Below are 20,483 nucleotides of genomic sequence, written 5' to 3' on the forward strand. Positions count from 1 at the left end.
GCATGCTAGCACATTCAAGGGCTATTTCAGCCATAGCTGAGAGTTACGATTCAATTATTGATGCCCTTGCTTGTGTTCATACTAGTGACAATGAAAAAGGTGATACGGGGAGAGAAGATGCTATTCTTCGGGGGAAATGGAGGATTTAGTGTTTGTGTTCAGGCTCAAGCTTTTGGAATCATTTATTAGATCAGTTCCGCAAAACTAGCAAGGCCCCACAGGATTCAAAGATAGCCCTCAGTACAGATGTGCAGAGCTTTACACATCGCTCCTCCACTTCTTAAAAGAAACCTAATAAAGTTTTGATGAGATTGAACTCAAAAGCAAAATAATACCTGCCTGGTGTAGACTGCAAGTGTGTGAATAAAGAAAAAGTCGGTGATACTGATGCACCCGATGCTGATGAAAGCCATTCTCCAAGAGAATCCTTTATTCTTTTGACGGATGGGCTTGAAACCAATTTAAAGAAAATAGCAGAGGATAATATGTTTTAGTGGTTTTGGTAATTTTTAGTTGCATCCTTGGCTGTGTACCAATGTATGCGTGAATATAAAACTTTATTATTGCCCTTTCTGTTAGGCTAATGCACTTTTATTAAACACTGTGAGGCATCTTAAACTTGACATAGATTAAGGCCTCAGAGTGCCTTAATCTGGCCATAGATCAAGGACAGAGACACCCAGGGGCAGCCCACCCATGAGGCAAAGTAAGGTGACTGCCTTGGACAGCAGAATCCATGGGGGCTGCAGATCCAGCTTCCAAGGAATGCATTGCCCACTGCCGCCACTGTGCCCTCCTTGGAGGCCAAATCTGCTGCCTCCTCAGTAGCCCCCACAATTCTGCCTCTACAGGGACCTCTTGACAAATAGGAGGCACTGCTGGTCTCCTCCCACCCCTAGGGAGGAAATGGTGGGCGCTGCCCTCTGGTATCTCCCAGGCTTTGCAACCCCCTGTGTGATTCAGAGTGAGGCCCTTTCCCCTCTGTAACGGAGTTTGACTCCCACTGGTTGAGTTTGATCTGATACTCTCCCCACCCACGTTCCTGATGTAGATCTGTATTTCCCCTCTTGTTCCTGATGTAGATTTTTGCTCCCCTTTTTCTTCTATGGTTGGGGGCACCATTTTGTGGTTTGCCCCAGATGCCAAAGTGTTTTGGATCAGTTCTGGAGACACCAACTACTTTCTGAGCATCTCAGTCACAGCACAATGCAAGTCGGTGAAGAAACGAGTTTGAAAGTGATTTTATGCTTCCTTTCTTACAGATGCGCACAACCCACAAAGTGTCTGTATGGCCTGTGGGTCTGGCGGGCGGACGACGCTATGAGCGCCCAGTTGTGGAAAAGGGCAAGGTTGTTGGATGGTACACTGGCTGGCGGGCAGGTAGACCTTTTCCCATTGATATGGCCGGTGAGTATAGTTACAGAATCTCAGATACAGATTATATTCATGTGAACCTGCATGCAGACATTGTATCACCCACTTGCACTTGCAAACAATCTAGTTCTAGATATTGCATGAATGCTCTAGGCAGGCATACAAAAACCCAGTCTTCTGCCTTGTTCTGGTGCACAGAAACAATGTTACTAGGTTCCTTCACCTCCTGAGAATCTCAATCTTTCCTTTTTTTTCTTTAAATGCAGTAGACTCTCAACTTGTGTGGATTTAACTTGTGTGATCACAGTTTTATGTGCTTGGCGGCTGGCCAGCTGCGATCCCACAAATTAAAAGCGTGGAAAGTGGAGAACTTAAAAGCTCTTTTCACAGCAGATTTTATTCTGGTGCGAAAGAACTTTTAAGCTGTCAGGTCTGCTTACAGGGCTCTGGGAAGCTATAGTGAGATCTTGTGGAGCCGCCTGAAATCTCATGAAGGCCTCCAGAACCTGGTAAGCCCTTGCATGGGGTCAAGGCTTGTCGCACCAACTCCGAAACGATAGGGATGGACATGAAGTGTTGCTTCTGGGTTTCTTCGTCTTTACACAATTCTGGCTTTGTGTGCAATCCGCAGGACCTATGTTCTGTGCAAGTTCTGAGTCGTCTGTACAACTTCATGGTGCTCAAGAGTTTCAGACAGAAATTTGTAGAAATTAATGAAGTTGGGTGTGTGTGGTGTGTGTGGTGTGTGCTTAATGCTATCATTCTGGCTACATACGACCATCAGGAGCACTCTTGATAATAACACTCAGAATCTTCCTCCTTGGCTACCCTGTGCTGGATAGGAAGGTTTCGGCATGCCATTTTAATAGCACCAGCATATCTTGGAGAGTATATTCTGGTTAAATCCCGCAGTCACTGGAATGCTTCTGAGAGTAAGTTGTGACTGAGCCTAGGGTCTGGAAGAAATATGCACCAATATTAGGTTTTGCATGTACACACCTATCTCCTTCCCCCTTCTGGATTATTTTCCCTTCGCTACAAAGACCAGTTGTAGTAGTTGGGAATGGGGCTCATTCGGTGATGCTTCTTACACATTACAATTTTCCAGCTCCGTATTGGCATTCAAATCTCTGCTTTTAATGGGCTCTTGAGAATCTTCAGTGCATTAGCGAAGGGTGCATAATGCATTTAAAGCTGCTGATTTCAGAGGTTTTGCCCAGGGTTGTAGCATAGCATGGTTCTGATGTTGTAGCACAGGCTTAGTCAACCTGGTGTTCTCAGGACATGGTAAGCTACAGCTCCCATCACCCCTTGGCTAGGGCTGATTGGAGTTGTAGCCCAACAAATCTGGATGGTACCATATTGGTTACTCTTGATGTAGCAGGAAACTATCATAGGGTGGGTTTGTTGGCTGATGTGATGCTGCTCCACCTGCAGTTGGTATTTGGAACGTTTCATGGCTCTAATCAGTAGTCCATCTTGTTCAGCACTGTGTCTGAGCAACTTGCCAGCCAGAGATCCTAAGATGTTGGCAGCCAGAACAAGCATGATGCAGATAGCACTTTCTTATCATTTTTATTCAGTGTCTAGTAATAGGACATACTGCCACTGGATTCAGATACTTCACTATCGAGTTATGGATAGATCTGAGGGTTTTTAAAATTTAGATTTATATTGTATATTATTGCTGTTGACTATGAAAAAACCTATAAGATAGTATTCAGAACTTCTCTCCAGAGGGTGGTAAAGTGAGGAATTTTGTCTGATAGGACACCTGGCAAGCATGCCCTGTTAAACTTCACACTGAGCATGTTAAAAATTCATATTGTATTCATGGCTGCCATTAGAATGCATGCAGTATTTGTAATTAGGAATATTGTTGAAAAAGAGCAAAGTGTGAAACTAATAGAACTTTTTGCATAACATGTATTCTCATCATTAACCCTCTTATAAGCCCTGCTGCTGTACCCTAATTTAATTTACTTTTTAATAATAGGAAAACACTCTTCTCATTTATTTGAATTTTATATGGTATTTCTGTTTGAATGCTTCACTGAATTTCTTCTCTGAGCCTTCATTAATTACTGCAGGCAGCTAGTATCTTTCATTACATGAACATTGCCATGTGCATAGGAAAACAAGCCCCATCAGATAGTTCAAGTGTGAAAAGCACTGCTTCATCATGAAATTAGTCATTTCGTACAAACCGCCGGAAAGTGAGGACTCTTGATAGCTTATAGGTAGATACAGTTTGAAGTGCCCTGCTTAAGGGAGAAATCAACAAAACAACCACGAAGGCAGAGAAGGTTCAAAAATTAATCTCATCAATCTTTCACTGTATAGCTTGTGACTGCATAGCGCTGTCTAGCAGCATAGCTCTACATGCTTGGTCAGTCTTTGGTGTATTCTAGATGCATCTCAAGCGCTGGCTGAATTGCTTTTGATATAGTGGCAGCTGTATTCCTGTCAGCCATGAGTTTCTGTATTTCAGAGAACACAGGGAGTGGGGTAGCGGTGAGGAGCAATAGCATAGTGGTATATTTTGAAGTACACATAGGCATCTGTTTTGATCCAGGTATGTGTGTGTGTGCATGCACACACACACACTAAAGAGCAGGAGTATGTAGCGATATCTGAGCTATTAGGATCAGTAGATGGTCACTGTATATAGTGAGCAGGCAAAGGGGTGGTGTACTGGTTAATATGTTGGACTTCAGTTGGAGACCACTGCTGATCGGCCACGGAGTCTTCTTCCTCTGTAATTTCAACTTGTAAAGCACATTGAGCTTTAACAAAAGATCATCACCATTGGGCTGAAACAATGCAACCTTTAGCTTTAATTAGCAAGGCAAACAATCTAAATTAGTCCATTTTTAGAACATCTCCCGTTGTTTTTTATAACAGATAGTTGGCTTCAGTCGAGGATGTTGGTTAAATTCCACATCTGTCCATTGAACTCCCTGTTAGGGATGTAGGAGGTTGCCTTATACACAGGCAGACCAATGGTCTATCTAACTCACTGCTTGCCCTGACTTAGCAGAGGTGCTCTCTCCTCTGCCGGCCCCTTTCAGAGCTGCAAATAATACAGCTGCAAACATAGCAAGAGGAACATTCTGCACCATTGCAGGGATTTGGACTTAGTGGCACCAATGGCAACCTTGTCCTCTATTCCTGCGGCAAGGCAGCAGCTCATAGAAGAGCCTTCGGTGGGCATCTGTATTCTTTTCATTCCCATTGGCTCAGCAATGCCTATTTAGCTGATTCTGCCATTCTAATGTTTATTTCCAGGATCAAAAGCACAGATAATAATAAGTGCAATCAAACACTGCATGCAGAGAACCTTCTGCTGTTTTCTTTTATGCTCTGCAGGCAAATATATCTTCACAAGATACCGTGGAAGTAATAAGTTGAATCCAGAATATCTATTCTGTGAATGGAAGGACTCCTTCCATTTATGCAAGGGAATGAGATCCAGCGGAAACTCTCTACCAAATGAATGGTTGGGATGTGTGTGTGTGAAGGCAATTTTTGGAGAGTCCCTCTGTCTCCTTCTGTGCTGTTCCTCATGTTATTCTGGAGGGTTCCCTGCCCCCCACAGCATATTTTCAGGTGGTGCTGGGGCTGTAGGGTGAATGATCAAAAATCATATTCCTCAAGCACAAACTGTGAACTTTGGATCCAAGCCATGATCACTAGTAGATTACTTAACTCTATAATTTGATCCATAGGGAAGATGCTCTGACTGGAAAATTTTTACTGACCATTTGAGAATTTTACTTGACCATACTGAGAATTTGCAACAACTATTAAAAAAAATCCACCCTTTCCTCCCTTTTTTGATAGGCAGTTGGCCTAATCCAGTATGCAAATTGTTTTCCTTTGAAAAGGGATGCAGCTTTTAAAAGAAGAATATAGCTGGAATTCAAAGAAACTTAATGCCAAATGGAGAAACTTTTACAGTGGCCTTGCAAAAAAAAAGAAATACTAGCCTTCAAATGGTTCCGTGCCTGACTGCCCATACCAAGAGTGTAGGGGAAAGATGGTTGGGAGGTCTTGTACAATCTCATGGATGGCTTTAGGCATTTTGGCACCCTATTGGGCAGAATCCTTTGGCAACAACTTTAAAGGTTTATAGCTGCTCCCCCTATCTATAAGGCAGGAGTTTGACTCTTGCTTGATTCTGCAGGCAACACCGATTAGGAAACTGATCTGTAGGCTCCAATGATATAAGCTTAAACCAGAGTTACTTGCCCTCTGGAATATTGCCTTGTTCTGCTCAGCCCTAATTACTAATTCTCATCTGTTATACTAAACTGGATTTGATGGCATCCCAAAGATGTTTTGTTGGGACTTTGATCCACCCACTTGTGTGCTGGGAAAAGGGACAGTGACTTTGTCTGTATTCAGAATGTCACTAGTAATTTAATCTCCATGAGAGTAAGGAATAAATGGACTTGGTAGCTAAAGAGGGAAGTGTGTGTGCATTAGGTGTGTGGCAACTCACAGCTTGAGTTATAACGTGGATTTCCCGCCAACTGCCATTATGTGGACATTTAGTACAGTATTACATCTACTTTATCTAAATTAAGATCTCAGCTAGACACAAGAATATTGGCCTCTCTGGACCTTAGCTGTAACCCATTGTAACAGGTTGAGCAGCATCCTCTGACTCGATCAGAATAAGGCCTGCATTACTTTGAAGATTTATCAGATGGATGCAAGAGAATATTATAAATGCTGCCCCTAAAATTAGTTTCCCCTTTCCCCCATCTCCATTCCACTTCAGCCCACTTCTCCTATACCAGGAAGCTATACTAATTTCTCTTTAAGCCTTTCCTGATCCACCATGGACATGTCTGTTCTAGGGTCAGTTAACAGTTGTCTTTCCTTACTCTGGTATTAAATGATATTTGTCTTAATAGCAGACAGCCTTAGTTGCTTTCTCTCACCACCTCTGTTATCACAGCTGTCCTTCCTTAAGAAGCTTTTACAGAATGATAACTTTATATTCAGTTGATTAGAAAATATTAATCCTGGGGAATGTTTACCGCACGGTAAAATGTCTGGAAGTCTAAAACAGCTTGCAGAGTATGTATTTGTGGCAGCATCCTACATATGTAATCTTCCAAAATATATTGGCTTTGAGCTGAGTGAATTATATCTCCTAACAAAAATTGCAAAGTGCTGTAGTCTACTCACTGCAGCTTGTTATTTTGAAGTATAGTTAAAATAAGTGTTTTATTAATATGCATTGCAAAGGCTCTGCTACCAAACCTGGTCATTAAGCAACCACAAATGTGCTTCTTTCAGCACTGCAGAGTTTTATTAAGAGACCATCCAATACATCATACAGGCAGTTGAACACTGTTGGGGGCCTAATGGAAAACATTACTCTTCACTGCAGTAGTGAGGACGTTATGGCCCTACTGATGTTGTTGGACTACAACTCCCATCATTCCTGATGGGCTGAGGTGATGGGAATCTTAACAATATATGTAGGGCCACAGCTTCCTTACCCCTGCATTTTTGGGTCTGAATTCCTAACTGCTTGATTCAAAATCTTTAGGACAGAGTTAAGCAAGTTAACTGATTTGGTTCCAGAATACCTTTTAGACAATGGGGCACCTGGCATTCAAATCTCAGGGCTTTTGCGGAAGATAGGTCCCCTCCCCAAATCCTTACTTTCAGATATGCAGGAGAGGGGCAAAGGAAAACAGCCTCTGAACATACTCTTTGCTTGGCAGTTGCTTCCTGCATCCCACAGCTGAGCTGTAGAAGGTTGTAAAGTCCTGCCTCAGGTAAAAATGCCGCTAAAGGCCTTTTGTCCCAATCCTGATTGTGCACCGTAGAATGATGTAGCTCAAATACTTCTTTAAACGAAAGCAGTGGATTCCAAATTGAACTTACAGAAAAAAATGTTGGCAAGCGTCTTGTTGTACAACAGATTTGCAAAACCCTCATGAATCTTTTTCTTGTGCAAGGATCTCTTTTTTTGCTGCCGGAAGAAGCCCTTTCAAACATGGAAAGATCTTCGACTTCTGGAAGAGCACTTCTGGGCTAACCCCTTAAAATGAGAACTGCACGTGTACAAAAGAATCAGGAAGGCACACTAGCTGCCTTTACGACTTCCTAAGATCCTAAGTAGCAGTTAAAGTCTCTTGACAAATTTTTGGTACTCTGAGGAGGGAATAGGGAGAAAATGTCTGAAGGGTAGTACATTACCATGCTTCCCTGTTTAAACCAATTGCTGAGTGCACAGGAGGCCTACTAGTATATTTAGACGTATGCAATAGCCATTTCGTATCACAAATTAAAAGCTAAACTGAAAATTGAATCACCCAGTTTCTGCATTCAGTGGGCTCAATTGTGACAACTGGCCTAATTTCATATATATGAGAGAAATGAATGATACAAGCAGCAGCAAGTATTCTAGTTTTAGGAAGTCTTGCTATATGCTAGAAATTATTGACATCCACACCTCCACAGTAAGGGTTCGCTAAATAGTGTACTGCGAAAGGATTTGTTTTTCTACCACTTTCTCTTCAGATCATTTTTTAAAAATGGTGATTATGGCTGCATTAAGTATAGGTGTTACACTCATCATGAATGGATATCACTGCTGGTAGTATCAATGACATACTAATTTGCATGTGAAATTCACTAAGCCAATTTTATTTTGCCTTCTCGTTAACAACTACATTCACTTCAGAATTTAATTTTCAACTCGTTACAAATGTGCTGTCTGTTGCTTTTAAATCTCGTTTTTCACACCAGGCAGGCTTTTCATCACTTGTAAATTCCAATAACTTGCATTAAAGGTCACTGTTCACATTCAGAGAAAAAGTATAAACAGATACAGAGAAGCAGAGCTACTTTTCCAAATGAGAAAAAGCAGCTTATAGCCTGAGATATATGCTGCATAAATTGTGATGCGACCACAGGAGTGAAATTATATCCTGCCACATGATGCGGTGTAACACCCTTAGGTTGTTTACAAAATACAGGTTAGCAAGAAGAAAAAGGGAAAAAATATTTTTTAAAGGTAAATGAAAGAGGTATGAAATGTTTATAACTTTGGTTTTAATGATTTAACAATATCTTGATTTATGAAGGGTTTGCTGTGAGCCTTCAGGTGATCTTATCCAACCCTAAAGCGATATTCAGACGCCATGGATCCCAACCAGGAATGCAGGAATCTGATTTTCTCAGACAGATCACCACAGTGGAAGAGCTGGAACCAAAAGCCAACAACTGCACAAAGGTATTAGTTTTGCTGTTTTAATACAGGAACCTGTCCTATAAGGGGATTATCCAGAACTAATTGTTGATCCTGAACTTTTTTTCAGGTTCTTGTATGGCACACGAGAACTGAAAAGGTAAATCTATCTAATGAGCCAAAGTATCACCTGGACAGTGTCAAAATTGAAGTATGATACGTAAGCATAAAATGGGACATAACAAAATTAATGGTTGCATCCTTGAAACAGCTAAACATTCAAACAGCAGTTTGCTTTTGTGCAACAACTTACTTTACCGGTATCAGTTAAGACTCATCAGATGGCTGTGATTTGTCTTCACTTGTTTTGCATGTGTTTGGATTTTTTTTTTAAATCTGTTTTAGTACTTTATCCAGATCTTAGATTGTTCTTACACAAGACGTTCAATGAAATGCAGCGGAACACTAAAAGAGTGACTGATCTAAACAAATGCAAAATTTCCAATTCATTTATAAATAGCAGCTTCCAGATTATTATGTTCAAAGTTTATTGTTCCTGAATTAAACAGCTTTGCTTTTGAAGAACAGTAGATAAAAGAGGTCTTTATAGAATGAAAAAAAATCACATGTTGTTTATGGATTTCTTTAATAGAGGGAAGCAACAGCTTATTGATACGAGGCACCATAAAATGTAAACACAGTTACTGGCATAAACCTGGATACAGCTGTAGAAAATAAAAGTAAATGTACAATTGAGGAGTGAGTTACCCTGTATATATGCTGTGCAATATACTTTAGATTAGCCCTCTGTACATACGTTTTAAGCCAAATTTACTCATTTTGTCACAGGCAACTCTTAAGAAAACTGATGAGGCGACAGTGACATCCAGGTTTATCTCTCTTTCACTAACCATCTTATCTGTTCAGCACGTCGCAGTAAAATATCACAGTGGCATGAATAATGGGACAAAATCAATTTTACACAAGGAAAAAAGTTTCAGTGATACATGTACACTTATTTATATGATTTAACATTTGTTCATACAGTACCTTCTACAGGATTACTGGGCAATTTGTGGGGTGGGGTTTACATATTAGAGATAGTACTTACATGATATCTATTTCCCTTATATGCAAACATTGGTTCTAGAACTGATAAAATAATTTGAGTATGTAGTTGGTCACGAAGCTCTTTTGAAAATGTATCATTCATGAAATCAAATGTACTGTGGAATGAAAAAGCTGCTGATGAGAGGTGTTCCCAACCTGCTTTTCACTACATCAAAATTTAAGTCAATACAGACCACAACACGGTTGGTTAAGATTATGTCTTAATATGAAGAACTGTGAGATTGAAGGGGGTGAGGGTGGGCAATGTATGTGGGCAGACCAAGAAAACTAGATGTATTTGAGCATGGAATGTCAAGTCTCTGATCTAGATGAAACTTCTATTGCAGTGTTCATTTCCAGAGTTGTGTGCTGAGAGTCTGGCCTGAGGAAGTTCCAGTCCATCCTGCCACTGTATTTGGGGGCTGGCCAGCAAAGCCCATCACATTGCTGGAACTAGACAGATTCATTCCAGCCATTTGCTGATTCATCTGTGAAATGCAAACATGGTTCTAAGTTAGTATACAGGGGTTCAGATACTGTTTGTCTTGCTCAAATTTCATGCTGAAAGTTCAGACTCAAGCTTTATTTGAAAACGCAGACACCACCTTGTCTCAGGGAGGGTCATTTGTATAGCTGCACCTCTGTTACATAAACAGGTATCTTTCAATACCGTATTTTTCGTCCCATAGGACGCAGCTAGTTTTTTGGGGGGGAAATAAAGGAAATTTTTTTTCCCTTTATTTCCCCCCCAAAAGCAGGTCGGGGAAACCTAACCAGGTCGAGGAACAGCGGGGTGGCGGCGCTGCGCCTCCCTGCTGTCCCCCGAGCTTGTGGGGCTGGCAGATGTCTGCCCGGCGCGAGGGGCGCTCTGCTTCAGGGCGCCCCGCCCGCCGGGCGGCAGGCTGCTATCCGCAGCGTGGGGAGCCCTGCGGGAAACTCCTGGAGGGCTCCCGACGCTGCGGATGTGTTCCCGAAGCGCCGGGCGCTCTGCTTTCAGGACGCCCGACGCTCCAGGAAGCAGGCTGCTATCCGCAGCCTAGACATCCCTGCGGAACCTCCCGCAGGGCTGCCTGGGCTGCGGATGTCTTCCTGAAGCCTGGAGAACGAGAGGGGTTGGTGCGCACCGACCCCTCTCGCTCTCCACACTTCAGCGAAAGCCTGCATTCGCCCCATAGGACGCACCCAGATTTCCCCTTCATTTTTGGAGGGGAAAAAGTGCGTCCTATAGGGCGAAAAATACGGTATGTCCTTTTCAACAGTACGTTTAGTTTTATTTTATCGCTGTCCTATGACTGGTCTTATTGCTGTTTTAACATGAATACTGTAAACCACCCAGGTAGCCTGGTGGATAAACGGTAATGTAGAGATATGGCAAATAAATAAATTGTATACCGTTTCCGACTTTTAGATAATATACATGAAGCATATTTGCGAATCAGTAGATATAGTGCTGTAGAGAATTTTAAAGGGTGCATTTTCTACAAAGAAGTCTTATCAAGGAGAATAAAGGTCAATGCAGTGGTTTCCAGAGTGGTGTGAAAGCTGCTTCTATTTGACCCGATGGATTGTTAGTCCAGTAAAACAAAAAGCAGTCATGTGGTTGGATAGTTTAGCAGGGCAACTTTCCATGCTGACAGCAGCAATGGGCATGAAAAACAACCTTACCCAAAGAATTTCTTCCTGCTGTTACGAGTGTAGAAGCTGCTCTCACACCATTCTCACAACAAATCTACATTCCAATTTTAGAGATTAGTAGCATCCGGAAACGGCTCCACCCTGTCTGGCCCTCTTCCACCTTGTGAAGGCTACTGTCTTCAGTGGGAAGCCTTTTGCATCTGTGGAAGCTCTGACCCACAATTACAAAAGCCCCCTCTCCCCGACAATTGCTTTTTTCAAGTTGGAAGTTGACAAGAGACTGAGGTGGGGACAGCTAGTCACCCTTCCTCACTGCATGTTTATTTCCCCAGGATTTCCAACACCTGAATAAAGGTTAGATGGTTATACTACATCATTGATAGGATATTTAGAAAGAACAGTACTTTTAAAATGTTAGCTAATATATTGTACCATACATACACACAAAGTACAGTGACACAATGGGCTCATTCATACATGCAAGTGAAACCTTGGCTACAGCTCATGGTTAGGGAGGGTAGAGACTAACCACAAGAGCAGGTTCAAATGATGCACTAAGCCAGGGGGCTGGATGACCTGCTATGCCTGCAGCTTTCAGGGCATTGGGAAAGAGTTGTGCTTCTCAAATGCTAAGCATAGGGCTTGCAAAAGCACTTTGTGCAGTACTTCCAAATTTCCCAACCACCACCTGGCTGGGAAACACCTTTTGAATGTTGACAGGTAGGGAGACTTCCCACCTGCCAAAGTTGGCCTGCTGGGTTATAAAGATTTAGCCTGTTGGGCCACGGAATTTCCCCACCCTGCGCTAAGCTACAGCTTGGATAGCTCTGCTATCCAACAGGAATAAAAAACAGCAGGGTGGAGCCAAGAGCAAAGCAGCCAAGAGCTGCTCCCTGGGAGCCTGTATATATTGGCACCATCCTGCTAAGCCACAGCACACCCATGGTTTTGCTGAACAAAATACACAAAGTTGTCTAGTGTCTAGTATTCTGAATTAAGGAGTAATGCACCAAATTACCAAGCCATTCTTGTACTAGCACCCATCTAACAAATTGTTTAAAGTGGATAATATCGCCAAAAAGCAATCTTGAACACAAATACAATATGGCAGGATTTACAGTTCTGCTGGTGTAATTAATTCCTCCTAACTGCAGCAATAGCTCCCTAGCAATAACTGGTTTTACTACTATTATTATTATTATAAATTCTATTGACATTATATGCATAACCAGGTTTTAATCCTAAGAAGTTGCTCCTCTCTGTAGCACCCTCTCCCCATGAGGAGAAAAATGTATATTCATTCTCACCTGAGAAAGGTTCCACTGGGCTTGCTGATTTTGCTGTATACCATAGTTCTGTGGTGGGGCTACAGGCCCCACCATTGGTCCTTGTGGTCCAACGTTTTGAGGAAGTCCCAAACCAGCAGTTTGTGTAGTGACAGAAAAACCATTAGGTATTCCCATGCCCACCATCATGCCTGTGTTCTGTCCTATGACAGGCACCGATTGCCCCATCATGGTTCCCATCATTGCAGGGGCTGCAGGTACAGATACAGGTACAGGCACTCCCATGGCTGGAAAACCTTGAAAATGAGCTGGTGGTTGTGCAGTAAAGGGAATAGGTTGTGGTCCCATGAATACACCTGTATTAGGCAACATGGAAGAGGAAAGGAGTAAATTCCATTATGTCAGCAAAGTTTTAAGTTCTAAAAACAAAACCTGCTTTTGCTAAATTTGCCAACCAAACTTCCGTTACATCAGGCAAAAAACAAAACTGATATCTAGAGGAGTGGGAAGTAGCTGCTTTACTTAAATCATTCTTAATTTCATTTCCTGATTTGTAGACTACCTTTGAGGGCTCAATTATCCCTTCAAGACAGTGTACAAATAGTGTTAAGATCTACATGTGGCTCAATGAATGTTGGCAAGGAATCTATTTAAAGACAAACCCACAGTCAGACATTTAAGGTGGCTGGGGTTTATAACAAGAAGCATGGGTGCAAAAATCCAAGCACCTAGTTGTCAGTAGTACCTAAAGTTAGGCCTGGTGATCTTGTGGCTGTGTCGCTGAAGGAGATAGGAAGCAGGCTTTCTCTGAAGCTGCTGCCACCTTTTGCTCCTTCTCTGTTCCCTTACAAGCTAGGATAGCTCCCTCACCCCGCAACACTCTGGGCTACCTGCAGAGGCAAGGCACTGGCAAGCTACTCCTTTGCTCCCGCTCCACCTGCGTGGCTTTACCGCATGAACAGCAGCTCCTAAAGAGAAACCAAGAACTGGGCAATGGCAGAATCTGATGACTGCCACTCTCCTGAGACATGGGAAAGAGCCTAAAGTGGATTATGGGATTTGTTATGGTTTCTGGTTTAGGATTACAGTAGGAGTGGGGAAACTCCAGTCTGCAGGCTGACTTGTGCAGAAAGCAGGCGTGAAGTCACTGCCCATCAACAGATAGGTGGTGACCAAGCCTGCTGATCACTTGGACAGGAGGGTGGCTCTGTCCACAAGGGTAAGGGGGGATAAGAATTTGGCCCTCTGGCCAGATCAAGTTCCCCACCTCTGGGTTTAGAGGGTCATTTTCTCTTCCACCTTTCCTTCTTATTTTTGCCCTCAAATCCAACTTTACACACCCCTCCACAGTCTTTTACTTTCCACTCAAGCTATTTACTTCTTATACTCATCCCTCCCCCCTCCCCGTTTCCAACTCATTTCAGGGAAGGAGACCTTAAATTGCAGTCAAAGCTTCCTGGAATGCAGCCCCAGAGCCTTTTCAATAGCAGAGACCAGCTCTGGCAGATATGTTTCTATAACAGTAATAACAATAATAGTAACCCTGATAAAACCATTAATGATTGTGAGCATACTGAAGATCATGAGGCGTAGCTACTCAGGGGCAAAGAAGTACAAAGGAAGCAGCGAGAAGAACAGCACCAAGAAGATCCCTCCTCTGAATAGAAGCCTCCTCTTCTCCAAATTGACTCCTAACCTTTTCTGTGAATAGCTGTAGCCTTCAAATTACAATGCTCAGTTTTGAATAATTTCCTTCTTTAGGCCTGCTGCTTGATGTTAGTTTTTTAATGATAAAAAGGGAAAAATAAATCCCACTTATCACTAATACACACTTTTTGCCGCAGGGAGAGAGAGCAAGAGCCCCAACCATGTGTTCTAGGCACAACTTTTAATTAAGACATTTAGAAATAAATTTGAAAACCAATTACCTGGAGCATTTTGCTGCGGAATAGTACCTGCGCCATACAATGACAGGATGGAGTCTTTGGAGAGCAGTTTCTTTGCTGACTCTTCTGATTTTGTTTGTTCAGTGAACAGATCAAGATCTCCAGATGCAGCAGATAAGGTGGCAGCTGCAGTGTTAGTGGAAGCAGTCTGGGAAGAAAGTCAAATGAGATTACTGAAAACCATTATCACCAAATACATTAGCTAAAGGGCCATGTGTTTTCAAACAGAATGCAAAGATTTAGTTATTGTATTAGTAACCAAACTTTCCAATTACAAGCATCCCTAAAATTTGTAAGTACCGTGAGGGAAAATGTCCTAACGTTGAAAAAAACAACAACAACAACAACAACAACAAAAAACCACTAACAAACAAATGCTTGCATATGTATAACACAATACTATTTACCAATGTTTCCTTTGTGCAAGTTACAATGACATATATTATGACAAATAATCCAGAGGTTTACAAAAGTACAACAGCTACACGTTTTTATACAGCAAATTTATTACCTACGGCTAGCATGTAAAATTTATGTCTTCCACATGTATATATGCACATCTGGGAACCTTGACTGGCCCAGGATCATCAGATGTGTACACACAGTTGTTTGAAGATGCGCACACAAGCTTCTGTTTCATAGTTTATGCAGTGCAGCACCACTGTATACGTAGCAAATATGCCAACATAAACATACACACACTATGAAGAGTTCATTATCTGTCCATCTGTTTTTAAATAAAAAGCTTACAAAGAAATTGCACAAAGATTGTCTCTTGCAGAATTTGTTCTACTTGTGATGCACACATACACCCATTACAACTGTTCATCATCTCTATTCTAGTCCCAGATCCTTGGTGGGTTTATTCTCCTTCTTACTTGCCTCCATGTAACATTGTACAAACTACAAGTACGGTATTCGTTTGGCTGCATTACATGCAAACACTTTTCCAGGAGAAAACACCTTCAGATCAACTTCATTTTGGTTTGCTTATAATTTTTCTCAAGTAAACTAAAGAAAGTAGTGATCAGATGAAGCAATTTCGTATGATAAGAAATACTGAGCAGAACTGATGTCATAGATCTATTACTTTCAACTAATTCAAGGCAAGGTTACGAGAACTGCATAAGGTAAGTTTTGGAAGCTGCCAGTTTTAATTTTAGGGTCACTGCGTAAGAACAAGATTTTTGAAAAAGATCTCAAGTGGTTTGTGAAGCTCAGATTCTTAAAGGCTTCAACTGTGTTTTAAAAGCAGAACCACAAAAGGATAAATTTTGTATTGCCCCGTGTTCCGCACAGTGCATAAAGGTCACAGCTTGAATGGTTCAGTAGTCTTTGTAAGGAAGAACTGCACCTTTAGAAACTAGAAATTCTCACATTTTTTATGACCTCAGTGAAGCATGAAGAAAAGCATCTCTTCCATAAATCTTAGTATGTCTGTAAGAATGGCACCTCTGAAAAGAAATGTAAGTAACTAATCAACCAGAAACAGGAGGTAGTGTGGTTAATGTGTCAACCTAGGACCCAGGAGACCCAGGTTCAAATCTCCTGGTGATGTTGGCCCAGCTGCTATCCCAAGCCTGTGGGGAAATCGTGTATGCTACTTTGCTCATTTATCTATTTAATTTTGAACATTTCTTACTGACTTTTCATTGTACAGTGATTTCAGAGCTGTAGCTTAAATAAGTTCCAAATTCACAATACACTTGCTAAAATCAAGGTATGCAGGTCAGAACCAGCCAACTAAAAATTCAATACTGGGATCAGATTCCAATAAATGTTTGGACGAATAACAAGGTCATCAGCTGGCAACTACCACTTTTTTTAAAAAAAGTAGGTGCCCACCATATCACAGAGGGGAGGGAGTTCCAAAATGCTTTCTCCCTGGGGCTCAGCACATAGAGAGGTTGGAACAACAGCCATGGGTGGCATGCATGGGTAAACAGGTGGTGGGATGAATGCTCACCCTCTACCCAATTTGGGCCCTCATACAGAAAAGAGCTATTCATATCCAGTTTCATTGGAAGGGGAAAAGACTATTGCTATGGGTGGACTCAGGAGTAGTATAATGTAACTGAAAAACTCCTACTGCTGGAAAGCTCTCTCCAGGCAAATTTCTAAAGTCTCACCACTCACAACTGAAAAATTATGATTGTGCAGTGATTCAAAATATACAAAAGTGCTCTTGTCTGAAGTGGTTTCACACCTTCAAGCCATCTGATATATATATTAATATTTGAGGAAGCAGTCTACAGTCCACAAAAGTTTATGCCATAATAAAAGTTGTTAACCTTTCATGTGTCACAAGAGTCTGCTCTAGTACTGGAACAAGTTCAAATTTTTCACTTGTCATATGTAAGAGTATCTAAAATAACCTGAGCACTACACAACAAAAGGAGAAAGAGAAGTCCATGCTTGAAGGGCTGCAATCTACCCATCTGCAAGAGAATGGGGCACAGGAAGAACAGAAAAGGAGAAGAGAACAAGCCAAGGTCATATATCACTTAGATAGCACTTCACCTTCCTAAAAATGGAAAGTAGTTGATGGAAAAATTACTTTAAAAAAATGTCATGGGGCTGGATTTAACTAACTTGTTCTGCTAGCGGAAGGACTTCTGTTAATGCAATGGGGCTCCCCCCCCCTTTGCCCTGCCTCCCTAAATTCAACTTTGGAGGGTCAGGAGAAACCTCAGTGTCTAGGGCAAGGAGAGGGGAGGTAGTTCCATCAGCAAGAGCATTTCTCCTCGCCTGATAGAAAAATCTTAGTACTTTGCTGAATTCCACTCAAAGTGTTTTGTTTTGTTCTGTTCTTTGTAAAGATAAGGTAAGGAGCTTAAGCCTCAGAGCACAGTAACAGAAAGCATTACATGCACAAAATGAGTTAGCATAAGAAAGAGCAAGCAGTGAACAGGAAGACCATTGAATATCACGGAAAAAGGAATTAAGCTGTTACCCTGAAGAGCTTTCAGTTTTTAATGAGACAACATCAAGAAGACAGAACAGTGATGCATGGTTAGTGTGTTGGACTAGGGCAGGGATGTCCAAAGTCTGTTTTAGGGACCTAATCTGGCCTGCCAGTCAATTTAATCCGGCACCCTTGGCAGTATATGTTCACTTCATCAAATCTGGCCCTCTTTGAAAAAAGTTTGGGCACCCCTGGACTAGGGCCTGGGTTCAAATCCCCACTCATCTTTGAAGCTCACTGGGTGACTCTGGGCTAGCCACTGTCTCTCAAACTACTCAACTCTACTTCACAAGGCTCTTGTGAGAATAAAATAGGAAGTGTGAGAACCATGTATGAGATGCTTGGGAGGAAATGTGGGCTAAAGATGTGATAATAATATCACAAAAGGAAAATAAACACCCTTAATCAAATAACAAAAAGGAGACATGGGCAGCACACCTGACCACTCCCACTTTTCAGTTCACTAATCACAAACAATTAAAAATGCAGATTAGAACCATGCTAGAGTCATAGATCAATAAATCTACAAAACCATTAAGAGATCAGCTGGACTAACTAGGCCTCTGCACACTTTAAAGGGAAAGAATTTTCATTGCCAAAATGTGCCACTAAACCTTAATGAGCCTCATAACAGTGAGACTCTGTTGAAACCATCTAGTTATCACTAGTCTAGAAGCTACTGAGAGAGTTAACACCAAGTCTTAATAGATGATATATTGTGCCTTTATACTATTATGCATATTACTAATCAGGTCACTGGACTCCACTCAGCATTGTGCTCCAGGCAAAGCCTTGTTAAATCCCCCAGGGATGTTCATAAACATGAAAGGTTGGTTATTTATATCAATGATGCTCATCCCAGAGCTATGGAAGTCTGAAGCATAATACCTTTAAACATAAAAGATGAATGATAGCTGTAATGGTTGAACAGCCCAGACAGACCGAACATCTAGAAAATGTATCTAAACCTTTTTTTAAAAAAACCACCCTAAGACTAAATATTAGCTTCCCTCTCCACAGAGATATTATAGCACTTAGTGAGCTACAAGATGCCTCATACTATAATGTTTGGAAAGAAATTATGCAAGGTATTGGTACTCATATCAATAGCATGCTATTGATGAGGCCAGCTGCTGAAGTGCAATAAAATATGGAATGCACGAGTAAAATTGAGCTCTCTTCTTAAATTGAGGGGCTACATAACACCGGCTTTCCTATGGCCAGTTTCTTTTCCCACTGCTATTTCAAATGTGAAGAACTTCTTTCTTATGCTAACACCTGGCGTGGGCTTATAAATTGTGTGTCTATAACCGACGCAAGCTTCACTGCCTGCCAATCTCTCTAGTAAGAAGATGAAAGTGATTTTAACGGGACAGCTGATACAAGTCATCTTTATATTTTTAGGCAGGCTTGTCATTTCTAATGTAAACATCTCAATCAACAAGAAATTTTAAAAAGGGCTAGGCATGCTAAATTTTGCTGCTTACCTGAGCAGGAGGTATAGAAGTGGCTGGCAATGGGTTAGAGATCATTGGGCCAAATATATCCAGGTCATCATTCAATACAGCAGCAGGAGTTGTGATGCTTCCATTTGTAACGGAGGAATCGGCAGGGCCATCTTAAATGACAGTGTTTTAAAAGGAAAAACGTTAAACCGATTTTTTGATAATTGCAAAGTATGTACAAAGCAAGCCGTTGCTTAAAGGTATCCTGTGTTGGTAGAAATACCCAAGCATTCATAGCACTGAATCCAGGCTCCTCTAGTATTCTGCCAGCTCGTCGTAATTTAAAAGCTACAACATGCCAACGTAATTAGCAAAATTTGAACGCATTAAAACACAGCCTGAGGCCAACCTAATGGCATCTAAGCTGGTTTAACAGAATTACACATTTCTACAAGCTGCCTAAAGCACTGTTGGTTACCAGCACTGTAACTTTTAAAATAGAAATCCTTCTCATAAGTAACCAAACCCTTTGGACGTAAGCACTGCAATAATTGGCTATATAAATTTTAAGTCTGGAAAAGATCACTACTAAATACATAGGTTGTAAGTTCTTGAGTCAAGATTCATAGCTTATAAATCAAGCCAACAAATACATTGCTGCAACAGATAAAAGACCCTGCAGTCTCTCTCAGCCATTGTTCAACTGCTTAGCTATTCTTACAGCCAAAGAACCTCCTTGCACGCCTCCCTCTCATTAACGACAATGGAAGAAAGATCTCTTTCTTCCTTGCAACATTATTCCCAGTATCTTCAAAGGAAAGGCTATACTTATTGAAAAGGGAAAAGAACTACAAAGTTTAAACTTCTTCACATTATCAACATCTTCCTTCAAATCAGACCAGCACTGTCTGATACATTCTGAAACTATTTTTCTTGATTAACTCAGGTTTATGACCTACCATCAAGGCTTCCCTCCCCTCCATCTGAATCGATAAAAGTATCTTCCATTGTGTGTGCACTTAATTTTTAAGTTTGTGTAGCTGCAATATGACATAGTACAGCTCTTTATTAACACCATTATTCTGAAGTCCAAAAATAGTATCCAGGGTGCCCAAAGAACCACAAATACATACTGCTTAACAGATGCCTAGTCTACAATGGAGAATGGAGGACAAAGTCTACAGTTTCTAGATAGGTGGCCTAGAAGGATACTATACACATCCTATTTTGTATTTCCACATGATTTGAGTCAAGTATTTTAACATATATAGAGTAAAGCCTTTATAATATATTTTCGTTCTCAATGAACAAGCCCTTCAGTGGCAAATGAACAGCACATTTCAGCAGTCACCGGGGTATTTTTGCTCACTTCATTCTTCTCTTGTTATGAAAGTAAATGCAAAAGCACTATTGCAACTGTACACTAGGGATTCTACACTGAAGTCAGGCAATCAGAGTTCTGGTTCCCATAGCAACTGTAAATGTGCCACAATTTATATACTTATT

The 20,483-nt window shown here is 41.3% G+C and overlaps 2 protein-coding genes across 6 annotated transcripts in view; one reads left to right on the forward strand and one right to left on the reverse strand.

The window, feature by feature from the left end:
- Positions 1-9,346, forward strand: part of B3GAT2 (beta-1,3-glucuronyltransferase 2) — a 45,346-nt gene extending 36,000 nt beyond the window's left edge. For all 3 annotated transcript variants that reach the window (XM_083431783.1, XM_083431782.1, XM_083431784.1), the window contains exons 2-4: positions 1,263-1,407; positions 8,487-8,635; positions 8,721-9,346. In XM_083431783.1, coding sequence (XP_083287909.1) covers positions 1,263-1,407; positions 8,487-8,635; positions 8,721-8,807 — 381 coding nt within the window. In that variant the 3' untranslated portion in view covers positions 8,808-9,346. The remainder of the gene's footprint in view (positions 1-1,262; positions 1,408-8,486; positions 8,636-8,720) is intronic.
- The window catches only part of SMAP1 (small ArfGAP 1), a 64,825-nt gene continuing 53,561 nt past the window's right edge, over positions 9,220-20,483 (reverse strand). For all 3 annotated transcript variants that reach the window (XM_083431701.1, XM_083431700.1, XM_083431699.1), the window contains 4 exons: positions 19,020-19,150; positions 14,550-14,715; positions 12,643-12,977; positions 9,220-10,188 (listed from right to left, as the gene is read on the reverse strand). In XM_083431701.1, coding sequence (XP_083287827.1) covers positions 10,051-10,188; positions 12,643-12,977; positions 14,550-14,715; positions 19,020-19,150 — 770 coding nt within the window. In that variant the 3' untranslated portion in view covers positions 9,220-10,050. The remainder of the gene's footprint in view (positions 10,189-12,642; positions 12,978-14,549; positions 14,716-19,019; positions 19,151-20,483) is intronic.

The sequence above is a fragment of the Podarcis tiliguerta genome (genome assembly GCF_965153285.1).
Source record: "Podarcis tiliguerta genome assembly, chromosome: 3".
NCBI classification, from domain to species: domain Eukaryota; kingdom Metazoa; phylum Chordata; class Lepidosauria; order Squamata; family Lacertidae; genus Podarcis; species Podarcis tiliguerta.